General features: G+C 40.2%; 1 protein-coding gene across 4 annotated transcripts in view; it reads left to right on the top strand.

Annotated features, from left to right (window-relative positions):
• cadm4 (cell adhesion molecule 4) overlaps positions 1–14768 on the top strand; it is a 154920-nt gene that overhangs the window by 118391 nt on the left and 21761 nt on the right. For all 4 annotated transcript variants that reach the window (XM_087848305.1, XM_006791658.3, XM_006791659.3 and 1 more), the window contains exons 2-5: positions 419–565; positions 6959–7246; positions 9938–10099; positions 12473–12563. In XM_087848305.1, the coding sequence (XP_087704431.1) occupies positions 419–565; positions 6959–7246; positions 9938–10099; positions 12473–12563 (688 nt within the window). The remainder of the gene's footprint in view (positions 1–418; positions 566–6958; positions 7247–9937; positions 10100–12472; positions 12564–14768) is intronic.

Below are 14768 nucleotides of genomic sequence, written 5' to 3'. Positions count from 1 at the left end.
TTGATGCATTCTGTTAGACTAGCCCAAAGCAATGTTGTATGTGTGTGTTTGTGCATGTAAAGAAACGAATAGCAGTAATTATAATCATCCATCTTATTATCGTATGAATGCAGTGCTCGAGAACCTTCTTTTACCTGTTGAGTCCTTCGGTGGCTTCTCTTTTGCTCTCAATCGCTTTATCACTTTATCTCTTTCTCTTTTTTCCCTCCTCTTCAACATTTCTTTCATCATTGTGTCTGTGTGATGAATAGCAAGTAAATGAGTCATCCTTTAAGTACTATATTTTATAAGATTCAACCTCAAGAGAATTGAACAACTCTCTATTCCCTCAATCTGTTTTCTTTTCTTTTCCCCTTCTTTCTTCTGGATTGTCCAACCTCTGTATCACTATGTTTACGTCTCTCTTTATCTCCCTCAGCCCATTGTCAGGCAGTGCAAGCAGAGAATGTAACAGTCTTGGAGGGGGGTACGGCTCAGATCTCCTGCCGCCTGCAGAACTACGATGGATCGATCGTGGTCATCCAGAATCCCCGCCGCCAGACTCTCTTCTTCAACGGCACACGAGGTGTGTATCTGCGTGCACGCTGGTCTCTGCAGACAAACCTAATTTATCCTTGTCTATGTATTTGCCTTTGGTGACATTTAAAGCGAGCCTTTTAAACACATTAGCAGTGACTCACCAACACTTTCACTTTACATTTTTCTTCTCGCAAATGTCCTCATTTTCCCTTTGAAGTGATTTCACATTAGAAAGTCAGCTAACCACCACATGAAATTAGGAGATGGGTTTACTGTGTGCCCTAACAGTGTGACTACTTATCTGTTTTAAAAGCACAGTTCGAAGCTTTCTGCATAATCCGCTGTTAACCCCAGTGATGAGATCAGAACTTATTAAAGTCCTCATTAGAGCATGGCCTTGACAATCACATGTTTTTTTTAAATACAGCTTTATGGCAAATTATCATTGTAACCAATATTTTAATGAAGGCAGAATTCACTGAGGGCCTCGGGGTAGGCAAACTCTACCTGTTTTTTTTCTTACTAATTAAGGGCAGAAGTTGCTACCTTAGCCAGATTTGCAGCAGAAATGCTGCTAGGAAACCTCTGAGCAAAAGAACAGCGATCAAGGATATTAAACATTGCTTTGAATTTTGTGTGTAGCAGCTTAATTGAACCAAAAAATGTGTTATTTATGCACTACATAATCTATGTGATAAGACATTAGTTTGGGCTTAAGGCTACAGTTTAATACTGTGGCTTGTAAATGTTCACAGTAAAGGGGAGGATGGTGTATGTGCTTAGTTCAGGCATATAAGACACCAGTAGCCTGGTCTCCTCCGAGCTGAGCCCCTTTCCTTCAAGTCAAACGCAAACAAGTTCTCAAAGGAGAAAAAAAACATAGACACTGATCAGTAAAGAGGAAAATATCTGTTTAACTCCCTTATTTAGTGAGCTGGATTTAATATTAAAACCAAACAAACTTTGAAAACAAAATCCTATTAACCAGCTAATCAGCTAGCTGCTGCAATCTCCCAGTAACGAAGAGCCAGCACAAATGTGTTCACAGATGCTTGGTTTTGAGCATACATGATATTGTTTTGCACAGGAGTCTTCCCCCGCCAAAATCACATCAAAAGCACAGTCTGCAACAAGCGTAAAAATCATCTCTATCTGTTTGGAAGAGCAGCCAACTAGAAAACCCCAAATCCCTTAGCAAAATCGCTTGCTCATCTTTCATCCAAGGAGCTTTCTATTGTGAAAACTTCTCAACAGTGTCTACTTTATTGAAGATCTACATACCAAGATCCAATTCTTTCCTTCAAGTGGAAGAACACTCGTCTCTCTAGTGCCTAGCTACTCCAAGAAATATGTTTTGATTACTTGTTATTTGGAAAAGGATTTTTTCGCCGCTGTAATTGCGTGACAGGTGATAAGACAGATAATCTGTTTGCTGAGCTAACTTCATTCAAGCTGCTCTTGATGACTGTTTCTGAGCTCCTGAGTATCGTACACATTAACATTTTAATTCCAATCTGCAACTCTCGCTAAGTCAATAATTCTGAATTCTTATCTGAGCATCTTAAAATTTGACTTTTACAAAACATTGTGTTTGTGCATTAGACAGTCTAAGGTCCTAATAGTTATTTTCATGCCACTGGCGGTTTTAATGCAGCTTTAAAGATTTAATAGTTTGTTTTTCAGTGTGCAGTAAGTAGGTAGACATTGTAAAATGCTAAAAGGAGCTTAATGTCAAAATAATGAACGGCCAATAGATCAAGAGCTGATTTTCTTGGTGAGTTGGTACAAGATGCAATGCTCAGACTTTTTAAAACCTTTTGCTTTTGACCACAGTAAAAAGGAGACTCTTATACCTCAAAGTTGTAATTGCAATCATCTAGTGTGATATTTATATATGTGAAAATCTGCACTTGAACACATTTTCAACTTTCTAATCATTAAAACCTGCAGTTCTTGTAATTACATTGATCCGGCAATCAACACTCCCACACTCCCCACAGGAACAGTCTGCAAAATAGCAGTCAATGAAAGTTTTCTGAACAGAATGCAAAGATGAGAGAAAAATCAGTAAAAACAAAAAACAGTTGCAGGCGTAGTTTCACTGTTCACTGGTGCAGCACTCCAGTGCTTTTGTTCCACACACTTAGCCTTCACTTGTTAGTCACCTCGATCACGGAGCGGACGTAATTGGGTAGTTGAGGTTGCTGCTTTGGGAAACCTTCTCCCCCCCAATTCTATCAGATCAGCACGCTGCCGGTAAGTTCCATTAAGTATTTAAACAGAGTCGCTCCGTCTGCTCTCCCACGAGGCTTGGACTTGCACCCTTTGGAAAGCATGATGAGGCCTAATCAAAACGAGGAAGAAGAAGCGGTTTGAAGGCTCAAATGAAAGAGAAAATGAGAAAGAAAGAAAAGAGTGAGGGAAATGAGAAAAGGTGCTGAGGGTTAAGAAAAACACAGCCACAGAGAGAATAAGGAAAAGGAGGATCAGTTGCTGAAGAAAGACACAGCATTAGGAAGTGCTCCAAAGTCTAGCAAAGCTATAAAGCATTGATGGCTTCCCATAACTAATTTGGCTCCTGTAAGAACAAAAAAAGCCTCATTGTGGACATTTTCTGGGAGTGTAAATTGCACCTCACTCTGGCTCTCGCCACCTCCACCATTTCTTCCATCACTTCCACTCTATTGCCCATCTGCCACCCAGATTACAGGCTAAGAAACTAAGACCTTTCTCTGCTGATGTATTCCACACTAGCTGCCCAAACAGAGCTGCTGCACTAAGTGCAGTGAATTAGACTGCCTGTTTTGCTAGTGAGCAACTAGTCAGGGGTGTTTTTTATGCGATTGTGGGGACAGAGAGCTATAATAGAGCAGTAGAACTAACTAAATGGACCCTTTCTCCGTAGTGGTCCATATCTCTCATTCTCATCTTATTGCCAACTCTCCACAGCATGCAAATGAGATAGGACAATCATGGTGAACTTGGACTTGAACAGAAGTCTGACATTTAGTTGCCATTTAGTGCAGAGAGGGGGAAAAAGATTTACCTGTCTGCAGGGAATGGCTCTCTAACAATGCTCTCATTGCCATCCGATGGAGGGGAAATTTTAGGGGTGGGGTGGACAGATTAGTGTGGTGTACCTCCAAGAAAAGTGGACCAACTCCATTGCCCCAGGCTGCTCTCTTAGTCTCCTGTGGATTTCTGTCTTTATATTATTTTTCCCTGCCTGCTGCATTATGTAGTCTATTTTTCTCGTTTTTCTACATCCCTATTTGCTCTCTCTCGCTCACACACTCACACACACACAAGCATGCACACACTCCCGCAAAGCTAATATCTATACCGTAGTGTCTGTTCTGTGTTGTAAATTGTCCTGCGAGATGGCCAGGCCAAATCCAACACAAAGGAAAGAAGAGAGGGACAGAATAAAATAGAGATGGAACATGAGGGAGGTTTCACAGCCAAGTCAATACAAAGTGAGTCTCAAAGGTATTTATGAGAATCTATGGACATGAAACTACTGTCAACCACAGACTGTTATTGATGTTATTTGTCATTATCAGCATTTTTCTCCCTATTGATTGTACTCTTTCTTTGCTAACAAAGGGAAAGTTGTTACATCTTCATTACTCCTCATCCCTCATGTCACTGTCCTTTCTTATTTTTCTCCTTTTTTGGATTATATGGTTAGTAATTGTAGCTTATTGGTCTGAGATTCGGGATTGGCTTTAAAATTGTTGCCTTTAATGCCTTTTGTTATTTTCTATTGTTTGACCTACACAGTATGTTATACGCAACTGTAGTATTCAGCACGTATCTCTGACTCAAAAGTTTGTGCCTCTGAATTTAATATCTTTCCAAAAATGAAATAAATAGCGTGTTTCAGTTCTTCAGAGAAAGTAAAAACAATAATGATTAAAATCTAATAAGACAAACAATAAAAATGCCAGATGCTAATTAAGCATGGGCTTAGAGAGGAAAAAGCATGCACTTAAAAAGAGAGCGAACGAATGCATTCTAGTTAACCAAAGTCCAATCATTGCTTGGGGAAATGAACGACACTCTCCCTCTAAGCTGGAAATGAGTGAACCAAGACATCTGTTATGTTGTATCAATGTGCAGCCTGGAGCTGCTCCACCGAGACTGACTTTGCAAAACTGTTTATGAACTTTTCTATATCAAACCAAGCTTTGGATTTAACAGCACTATCAATTCCAGAGCGGCAAATCAACAGGGGTGCTGTCGCAGCCACAGTTTCTCCCATCTTTTGTCATTTTTTTCCCTCTGCAAAGCTGTTCATGGGAGTGACATCGCAAACAGAGGGTGAAGACTCTTGTTTCAGAGTTGGTGAGATATAACTGACTGTTTGCTATTACAGCGCAAACGATCATGAGGCCACGAGGAAACTGATTCCAATGATCAAAATGTCATGTACCTCTATTGAAGCAGCCTTCAGTTTTCTTGTGCTGTTTGATAGATACTTTCAAAATACTGCAAACAAAATGTAAATGCACTGAATTTTCAAAGATGCACAAAAAAAAAAGCAAATCGTGTTATTTGCAAAGTACTTTCAACCAGACTTGGCCAATTTGATTCAACTAGAGTCCTGTCAGAAGTCCACCCCAACCTGTAACTTTGGACCTATAATTTTAATCTTAGCTGTAATAAAAATACATGCAGTTCCAGCAACCTGTTCTTGCTTGGTCTGTAACAGGCTGCCTCAATGGCCTTCCAACTACTCGTCCTAATTGCTTTTATTTTGCATTGCTGTACAGGTTCATCCTAGCCTGTCTCAAGACCTCTGAATCTCTGCCCACATAGAAGATACGTGTAGAGTTCCTGAACTGATGGTTATTTCCTGAGCAAAAGTAATGTCCTTTGTCTGTGCTGACCCCTCCCTCCAAAAAAATAACAGAAAGTTACCCCAAAACTTGCATCAAGGTTAGATAAGACTGACGCAAATAAGCAGGTTGTTATGTTGTTCGCCATGTCTGACAGAACACTTGCCTGACCACCTGAGGCGTACAGAAGCAGACGAGGCGAAGATCCTCAAAAGCACTGTCACTGCACAAAAGTCCTGTCAAAAGAATTCTTTCGCTTTAAGCGCAGTTTATGTTGCAATTTCATTCAGTCTGGTTCTCAATGCAAAACCTGCATTTTGCTGAATAAAAGTCCAGCCGACTCTGGACTAGTCTTTTAGTGAGTTTTCTTTTTAACTTGTTTTTATACTCTACCCAGGATATTTCACAGACAATCACAGTGCTTTTTGCTTCACCACATCTCCCTGACACCTTTGGTTGCTTATTTTTCAAGTTACGATTTTACCATATTTAGTGTATGAAGAGGTTTTTTGTGTTTATACACACAGAATGAAGAAAGTATGGAGCTTTTCATTGATCTAGTGTTTCCTTTCAAGCAGCCAATTATCTAAATCTCTTTCATTTTGATATTTAATAGCTTTGAAAGGTTGATTGTGGCCAGATTGTGGCCATTTAAGCTACCCATCACCAGACCCGTTTATTGATTTAGCCAAGTCTACACCGAGCTCTTTTACCTGTTGCGCAACCTTTCAGAAGTTGAAATGTCTTTTCAGGTTTCATCAGCTGTCCCGATCACAACAAAGTGGCCAATCAAAGTAGAATACAGGATCCTAATAACTGACCAGTTGGAACTACTTTGTCACCAACTGATTAGCTCCCTCTTGTGGAGAATTTGCATCCTGCAGAATAAATTACCTTTTGTGGGGACTAGATGTCAGCTTCCTGATATGCTTTTAAAAATGTAAAATTGACAGATTTACCAAGATGAAAGCCTGCCAAGTAAAATGTATGAAAACAGAAAATTTGTAAAATATGGCATCCTTAGCAGTCATAGCTTTCGTGTCTGCGTGAATGTAAAAAGATCTAAATACGTTTTTTGGCTTTAATTAATAATGTCACAGTGGTTAGATTTTAAATAAATGCTTTACATTATAACTAGCAGTGGCTCCATATTCGTGTAGTGGATTGCACATTTGCTTAACAAGCGTAAGATTGACTGATTCTGCCTGACTTGGGAGGAGACACAAATCCCTTTGTGTCAAGAAGGGCATCCGGTTTAAAACCTGCCAAAGGAAACCTGCAGCGCTACCTGTTGTGGTGATCCCACATGACTAAGGGAGCAGCCAAAAGTAGCTTTGTTTCTTATTTCATTATAAATTGTGACTGTCTTTTTTTATATTTGTTTGCTGACTATTGAACTCACCACCCATCATCTTGTTCTTGAGTTCCTCACCAATTCCACATTTTTGTTCCATGTCATTTTCATCACCCCTCCCTTTCTTTCCCACCTTTTCACGGTCCTCTTCTCCGTATCCTCAACAATGCCAACTCATGCGGTTTCACTTCCGCGCCACCCTCTTCCCTCTCCTACTCTCTTCTTTGTCTTTGCCCAATTCCAGCCTTGAAGGACGACCGTTTCCAGATGGTGCTCTTCACGCAACGGCTGGTTCGCATCACACTGACCAACGTTAGCGTGTCCGATGAGGGCGGCTACTTCTGCCAGCTCTACACGGATTCCACGCACCACCAGGTGGCGACACTCTCGGTCTTGGTTCCCCCAGAGACACCCACAGTGGAGGTGAAGCAGGAGGCTGTGGAGGGCGGCGAGGCGGAACTCACCTGTGTGTCACCACGCAGCAAGCCGGCCGCCACCCTGCGATGGATGCGTAAAGGACGGGAGATAGCAGGTACATGGCTGACAGATGGACTGATGAATGCTCAAATGATTGTTTGAGTTAAATGAGGGAGTTAATTGGGTAATAAAGGGCAGGTGAAGTAGAATGGTTGGGTGATATCACAGATTGAGTGCTGAATAAAAGAATGAGTGATTGATCGGTTGATTGGGGACTAGCAGATGGATGTGTTGATAGAAGCAGGTAAAAATAGATGAATGATAAGTGAGCAGGGAAATGTGCGTCTGGGCTGTGGGGCTGCCATGTTTTTTTCTCTCCAAACCACTTTCTACATTTTGATCCACTTTTTTTGTGCAATATTTATAGGCAACAGTAAAGTTCCAACTGATTAACAGCACTTCTTTTGAGCCTGGAACAGTAGTATTCCTTCTATTTCAAGCTAATTGAAGAAGTAAATCTGTGTTCATTAAATCAACATCAGCTAAATAATGTAACACTTTTGCCTCTCCGTGTCCACTACAGTGAACATCTTTTCATTCTGAAAACATATACATAGACTTTGTCCGTTCTCTCAAGCTAATCTCTCATGAAAATTAATTTCAGTTGAATTTACTTGCACGTAATCTGACAAGCACACTATTATATTAAACTGCCAGAAGCCTCGCGCACTCCTGATTTTCTTCTTTTCCCATGCTATCTCTTTTACAGCTTCGTGAAGACAGTTTTTAATTCAATATCTTCAGACTTTCCCTACTTCTTTGCTGCTGATAAATCTATGAGCCATCCATCAATCAGATACCCTGATCTATCCGTCGTCTCTAACTCGCTGTCTCCTTTGGGTTCCCTCAGTTAAAGGAGCACTTCGCTCAATAATACATCTGAGAACTATCTTTCCATGGCCCTTCAACCTATTTAACCCCTCAGAAATCATTTCTGTTTGTTTTTACACCCATCCATTTTTTTTATTAATTTTTTTTGTTAAATCAGCATTTGTGTTTGATTTAAATTGCTCCAAAACTTTATCAGTTGACTGAGCAACAACAAAACAGCTCTTGGGGACTAAGTCATGCAAAGCATTTCTGACTGAGGCTTATTGTTATTATTTTTATTCGGTTTTATCTCCAGTTTTTAATATATGCAGACGGTATTGTTCAAAAGTACAAACTGGTGTCAGATGTGTTTTGTATTGTTATTAATTCATTCATTTATCTGTAACTTCAGATAGCTCTGCACGGACCAGATTAAATAAAGTGCGATAATCTGTTGTCAGCAGCTTATTGGACATGCACTGAGCAGCGTTTTGCCCTTTTAAACTTCATGTCAGCTGTCATCTCTTTTACCTTCTATTTTTGTCTGACACCGGGTGTCTCTTTCATCCAGTCTCTTCTCTTTTTCTCTGTCAGAACGCACCTGTCACCGTCATTCTGTGTCTTTTCTCCATGTCCTTATGCTTAACTTCTTCACCTTCTTTTAAAGCAGTCTCTTTTTTCCTGTGAGTTTCACTGCTGACAAAGACGTGAGGCTCCTCGGCGTAGTTGTTGGCTACACAACACTTTAAGAGTCCAAGAGACAGACAGGGACTGTCCTTTTACCTCAGTTGTCTTATCTTGTTTCCTAATGCTTCTCTCTCCTCTCTTCTCTTCCCTTCTTTTCTCTCGCCTCCTCTCTTCCACCCATCTCTTTTGGCCCTGAGTTAAACGAACTGTGACACTAAAGGTTAGAAGCAGATCCCAACAGATATCAGAAGTACTCTTTAATTAAGACGCTATCTTCCCGCCGCACCCTTATTCTTGCTCATCAGCACACGCTGGCATCCTCTCAGGCCTCGATTAAGCTCACTTTCATTTGCTTGCCAGCAATAATTGAAAATTCAGTGCAATATAAGTATATTGTATTCTGCCTAAACAAGCACAAACTCCCAATACGTGACCATGTCAAGTCCCGTTAGTTTGCTGCCACTATTCCTCCTCCCTCCGTCTGTCTCTCCTCCTCCTCTCTTCTTGCATCTTTCTTCCACTCTGCATCTGCCTCGCGCTGTTATCATCCTCTTTCATGTCTGCCCCCACCACCCCACCCCTCTCACACACACACACAGACACACACACACGCATCAATCATGCTTGTTTTGCTGCCCTCGTTCTCTCTCTGTGCGTCCCTCTCTCCTTTCCTTTTATTCTCTCACCCTGTTCCTTTGACGTCCTTCTCTCTCTCCATGTCTGGCTCAGTTAAAATCTCAATTGGGTTATGCATATTTTCTCTTTTTATCCTTCTCTCTCCTCTATCTCTCTCTCTCTTTCTTTCGCTCGCACGTAGACAAAACATTCAGTTGATTTACTATCGGAAAACAAACTGTGCTGCTGCTCATAATTGCCATGAAATATAGATGCAAATTGCTTTCTATTCTCTCTATCTCTTATTTGCTCCCTCACCACTCATCCTCCCCTTTACAGGTACCTGGTGATGCTCTAAAAAGCTCATTCATCAATCCCTCACTTCTTACTCTTTTTCTGCTCAGTTTTTCTATCCCCCTTTGGTTTCTCATGAAAAAAAGAAAGCGAAATCCCTTCTTCTCCTCCATCTCGCCTTCTCCCTGCAGCTCACAGTCCCTTAACATAGGTGTGATGTCTCAGCAGGGAGAAAGTAAGAACAGGCATATTTTGGCTGCTAAAATGTTTCTTGGCCACCTCACCTGTATTATTTACTTCCATTCTTTCAATCCCCCCTGCTTCCCCTGCCTGTCTCCAGGTGTGGTATCCCTGCAGGACAATGGGAAGACATTCAGTGTATCCAGCACCATCCGCATCCCGGTAGAAAGGAAAGACGATGGGGCAGCACTGAGTTGTGAGGCATTCCACCCTGCACTTAATGGGCAGAAGAGGATTCGGCATTATCGCCTGGATGTGTATTGTAAGTCACTTCTCTTCTTTTGTGTGTGTGTGTGTGCCTCCAAACAATTTCTATCCATCTTTCAGACAAATTAAGTAACATAATGTTCATTGCCAAATATTTCAAAACAAACATTATTTCATCTGTAATACTGTCACTGAAAGTGCTACTTCAGGCCTCTTCATTATAGTGTTTTACTTTAATGCCAGCAATAATTTTGTCAGGTTAGCAGCCTCATTTTTCAAACGGTGATATCTCATTTTAGAATGATCCTCATTTATACACCGTCCAGGATTTTAACAGAGTGATATTCAGAACTGCCCTGTATGAGACCTGCACTCATTAAAACCTAATACATACAAATCCTGTCATGCAGGGAGCTGCCAGAGATAGGAACATGGCCAGGTTAGGCTCCTGGCCTGTTGTTTAAACAGCTAAACAACATCAAGTGAAAGAAATGTGGAGTATATTAGTATGTGAAACAATCCCTGCCCTACATTGACTTTGTCTTTTTGTTGCTGATGTCTTTGCACAAGTTTGTGTGCACTAAATTGTAATGTCCTCTTAGATGAGGCAAAGCGGGAAAACTACTGAAAGAGATAACTCCCTGGGTTTTTGTATTATATATTTTATGCCACACTAAATTGTCAGCATTTGTTTGGGGTTTTTTGTGTTCTTTTTGAAGTCTGTTTCAGTAGAATCAGTGTATAAAATGAGAAAATCAGATGTAAGCTTGTCAAGTTTGTTTTTGATGTGAGGAGGAACAAATATTTGCTTTCAGCTCAGTGTTTTGATTTGAAGATATTAATTTGTACTACTGTGTTTGCATGCTGCCTAAGTGAAACCAAAAACTGAAATGGACTGGAAGATAAAATTTAGAAAAAAAGAAGGCACTTTTTGGAAAATACAGGGAAATGCGTCTCAGTAACAAAATCCAGAAGTGACAGAGACTAATCAAAAGCAGCGTGCCAGCAGGACCAAAACAAGGGACACTTAAATATACAGGGTGTGGTTCTGTTAACCTAACCACCAGAGCTGATTGCAGCCACTCAGGCAAAAGACAATGCTTCCGATCCCACCAGAGTACACTTTGGAAAAATTCCAAAAATGACTCTCCCCTCAGAATTTCTACTTTTTCATGGAAGTCACGTCAAGCAGCGCAGAGCAGATGAGGAGGACAGGAAGTTAGACATGGGGACGGCATAGAGAATCTGGTCAGTTTTCAGAATATAAGAACCCATGCAGACTAAACGCTCCATTTCTGAAATGCTACTGGTGCGCCTTGAAGTCTTGTGATAATGGAGCAAAAGTGTGTCAGAGGCAAGACATCAAAGACATGTATCACATGTATTTCAGGGGTCAGGAAAAGAAGGAAAAGGGAACAACAACATAACAAAGTCTGTGGGGGAAACGCACAAGCTATACACACCAGGGAAAAGGCTAATAAGACAGGTGACAAGACACAGAAAATACTACACAGGGACAGAACAAAACAAAAAACATGTTCCAGCACAAAAATCGTGGCACATTTTTATTTTATTTTATTATATATATAATTTTTTAGAAAAACAAAGATTGTGCAAAGTTCATTTTGTTTTGTTTTTTCATGTGGATCCCTATTTCCTTCCATACTGGAATTGTCTTGTGGGCAATTGATAAAGGGCATTATTATAGCAGATAAACTGTGATGAGAATACAAGATAAAAGTGCATACAGTGTAGTCTCTCTTCTCCCCCAATACTAATCTGATGAATTTCAGCAGTCAACCATATTCAGTAACTCCATTAGTTGCATCTTCACTGTTCCTGACAGCTTGATGTGATTGCTTGATCCAACAATATATCATTTTGAATAGTCAAACATTTCCCAGGCATATGTAGATATTTATAGATGTGGATGATTCATATTTAGCGAATATGTTTACATCGGCCTTGTGAGTTCAATTAATTTGCCACTTCTATATTAATGTTTGTTGATAGATCAGACTGGTGAGCTATCAACAAACATTAACATCTCTGCCTGGATGCTCCTCCAGCCAGAAAACTGGCAATAATGACCAACCGCGGGTGTGGATTTGGCTCCTGATTGTTCTGTTACTGAAGCAAGTGCACTACAGCAGCTGCTGGAGCGGTGGGCTGCTTATGATAACAGGTGTCTAAACCATAGGATTGTCGCACGGTTGCCTTGGAAACAGATGTCAAAGACAATTTTCCTTCCATGTTCTAACTTTTCCCTTTCTGTTACCTGTCTTTTGTTTCGGATTCTTTTTTTCTTTCTTGATTTTTTTCCCTGTTCCTGTCTGATTCTTGCATCATTCAGATCGAGAAATGTTTTTTCTTTTTTTTCTCTGAAATGCTTACTCATGTCACCCTCTTCCTTTCTGCTTTTCTACAGTTGCACCTACAGTTCGAATTGTTCCTCCTGCTGGCATTTTGCGAGAGGGCGACTCGCTCACCCTCACCTGCTCTGTCACTGGGAATCCTCTGTAAGTCTATGTGTATATGTATGTGTGGTAAACAGCTTGGCATTGGTGCGCTTTACATTAAGAATGTGCTGCTTTTGTCTTGCTTTCCACATTATTTACCAGGACACATTACGAAGATAACGCAATCATGACAAATGAATTTAGCTTTAGTTTTCACAAGATATGTAAAAATTCTGTTTGCCATCTGGTTTCAGGCGTTACTTGTGAAAGTGTTGCAGGCTGTCATAAGAGAGAGATTTTTCCATAATTTTTCAAATGAATTCCAGATGAAGTAATCATAAATTATAAATTGTTTGCCTCGACAAAGCAACAGGTTTTGACAAATCAGTTTAAGGGTACGCAAACATCGTTTGACTGACAAGGGCATGCAGGAGTTTGCAGAGTTCAGTATCAATCCTTACAAATAGAAAATTTAGCAAAATTGAATCGTGTCTAACACAGTTTTGTGGAATTGTTTTGAGCTGCTGCTACAAGAATGACATTTCATTTCTAATATTGCTAAAGATTTGTAAGGCTTGACTTTATCTCTGCCAATCTGTTAGCAGAACTCTGTTTTACACATTTACCCAGACCATTAATTATAGATCATAATTAAATCCCACCAGCTAAATATAGAACGAGCTGGAATAACAAGCAACCCTAAAGAACTGCAAAAGAGCTGAAGTTACTGTGGCCCCAGTAACACTAGAGTTAAATGTATTTGTTTGTTTACTGGTTTTCTTTTAATATGTTTCAAAGAACAAAAATGTGTGAAAAAATCTAACAGAGTAAACTTCAATTTTGATTTGTTGAAGGTTCAGAGAAAGTGTTAGCTGTCAACAATGTCAACAATGAAGTGATAAGGGGTGCTACCAAAACTTTTTTGCCATTTATGGGCTATAGAGGTAAATTGGGTGCAGTAGGTGATCTGTGACTATCCAACAGAGAGCGTCTCTGAAATATATTACTGTTTACTTTCCAAGTAATTACTATCCACTTTCGTTTAAAGAAAAATCTCCTTCTTAATTGCTATTGTGGAAACATCCTTGAATAACTTCTACCTGCTCCAGTGGAGCTTTTCACAACAGAAAACAGGTTTTCCTGGACAGCTCCCAAATGTGTGAGTATAAAGCAATTATCACAGAAGGGAGAACATGTGTGCTTAACCAGCATTACTGGTTCTAAAGGAAGAAGAAAATCAGCGAGACCTTAGGCACTCTTAACCAGAAAGCTACAACAGATTCATTGTTTTTGTCTAATACTTTTTTCACATTCGTCTCTTTCTATATAATTTCTCATTGTGATCCTTCATTTCCAGGATTCTACTTCAGAAACTGAGTGCAATTATCAAGTACTTTTAATTTCAGCCATCTTTTTTGTGTCTGTGAAATTACTATATTGCATAGACTTATCTTTGTCTTTATCGTTGTACTTTCTTGGTACTGTGCTCGGAAATCAACGCTATCTAAATATCAATACTTATTATTGAAAATATTGGGAAATGGACTTGAAATATGAGCTGTAAGCCATATTTATCTTCTATTACACGTGTAAATGTGCAATATTAAACCACGTGATATATTTCTTGTTGTGTAAGGACATGTAAACGTAGCAGTGTACTTCTGACTTTGATGAAAAGCAGAAGAGTGGTTTCACCTGACATTTACCGTTTGACAGATGGATAAAAACCTGATCCATATTTTATTGCATGAAGGACAAAGAGAAGAGGCGCTTTAGACTGTGCCTGATAGGATATTGGAAGTGTGTAAGGGGATACAAAGAATTCTGTCTAAATGTGGACATGGTATGCACTGTGTGTGAGGTTACCCAAACCCAATCAGCAGTCAACAATTTTAAGATCCGACCTTGAAATGAAGCCTTTTTCTAGAGTGTTGGCAGCCCTTTGGGCACTTTCTAGAAGGGTATTGGGGCCTAAGCTCTTAAACCCTCCCCTAGATTTTCTGTCTGTCTGTGGGCATTGGGTCCACTAAAGCTCCCTAGTAAAGCCCATTGCAGCTAAAGTGTGTGCATGTGTGTTTTTGTGTGTGTCAGTGTGATGAATTTAGTGAAATCCCACAGTTAGGACTGGCTGAGAAGTGTATTGGCTATAGCCCCACTAAAGCTTTGTAACGGCTGGTTGGGGACACTGTGTATGCGTGTGTGTATGCGACAGTGAGGGATGGGACTTCAGGCAGCGCTGGACTATGACCCTCATCTCATGCTGGA

The sequence above is a fragment of the Neolamprologus brichardi genome, chromosome 11, assembly GCF_056152115.1.
Source record: "Neolamprologus brichardi isolate AB-2024 chromosome 11, ASM5615211v1, whole genome shotgun sequence".
In the NCBI taxonomy this organism is placed as follows: domain Eukaryota; kingdom Metazoa; phylum Chordata; class Actinopteri; order Cichliformes; family Cichlidae; genus Neolamprologus; species Neolamprologus brichardi.
Note: the sequence above shows the minus strand (reverse complement) of the source record. Positions and strands in the feature narration are given on the sequence as shown.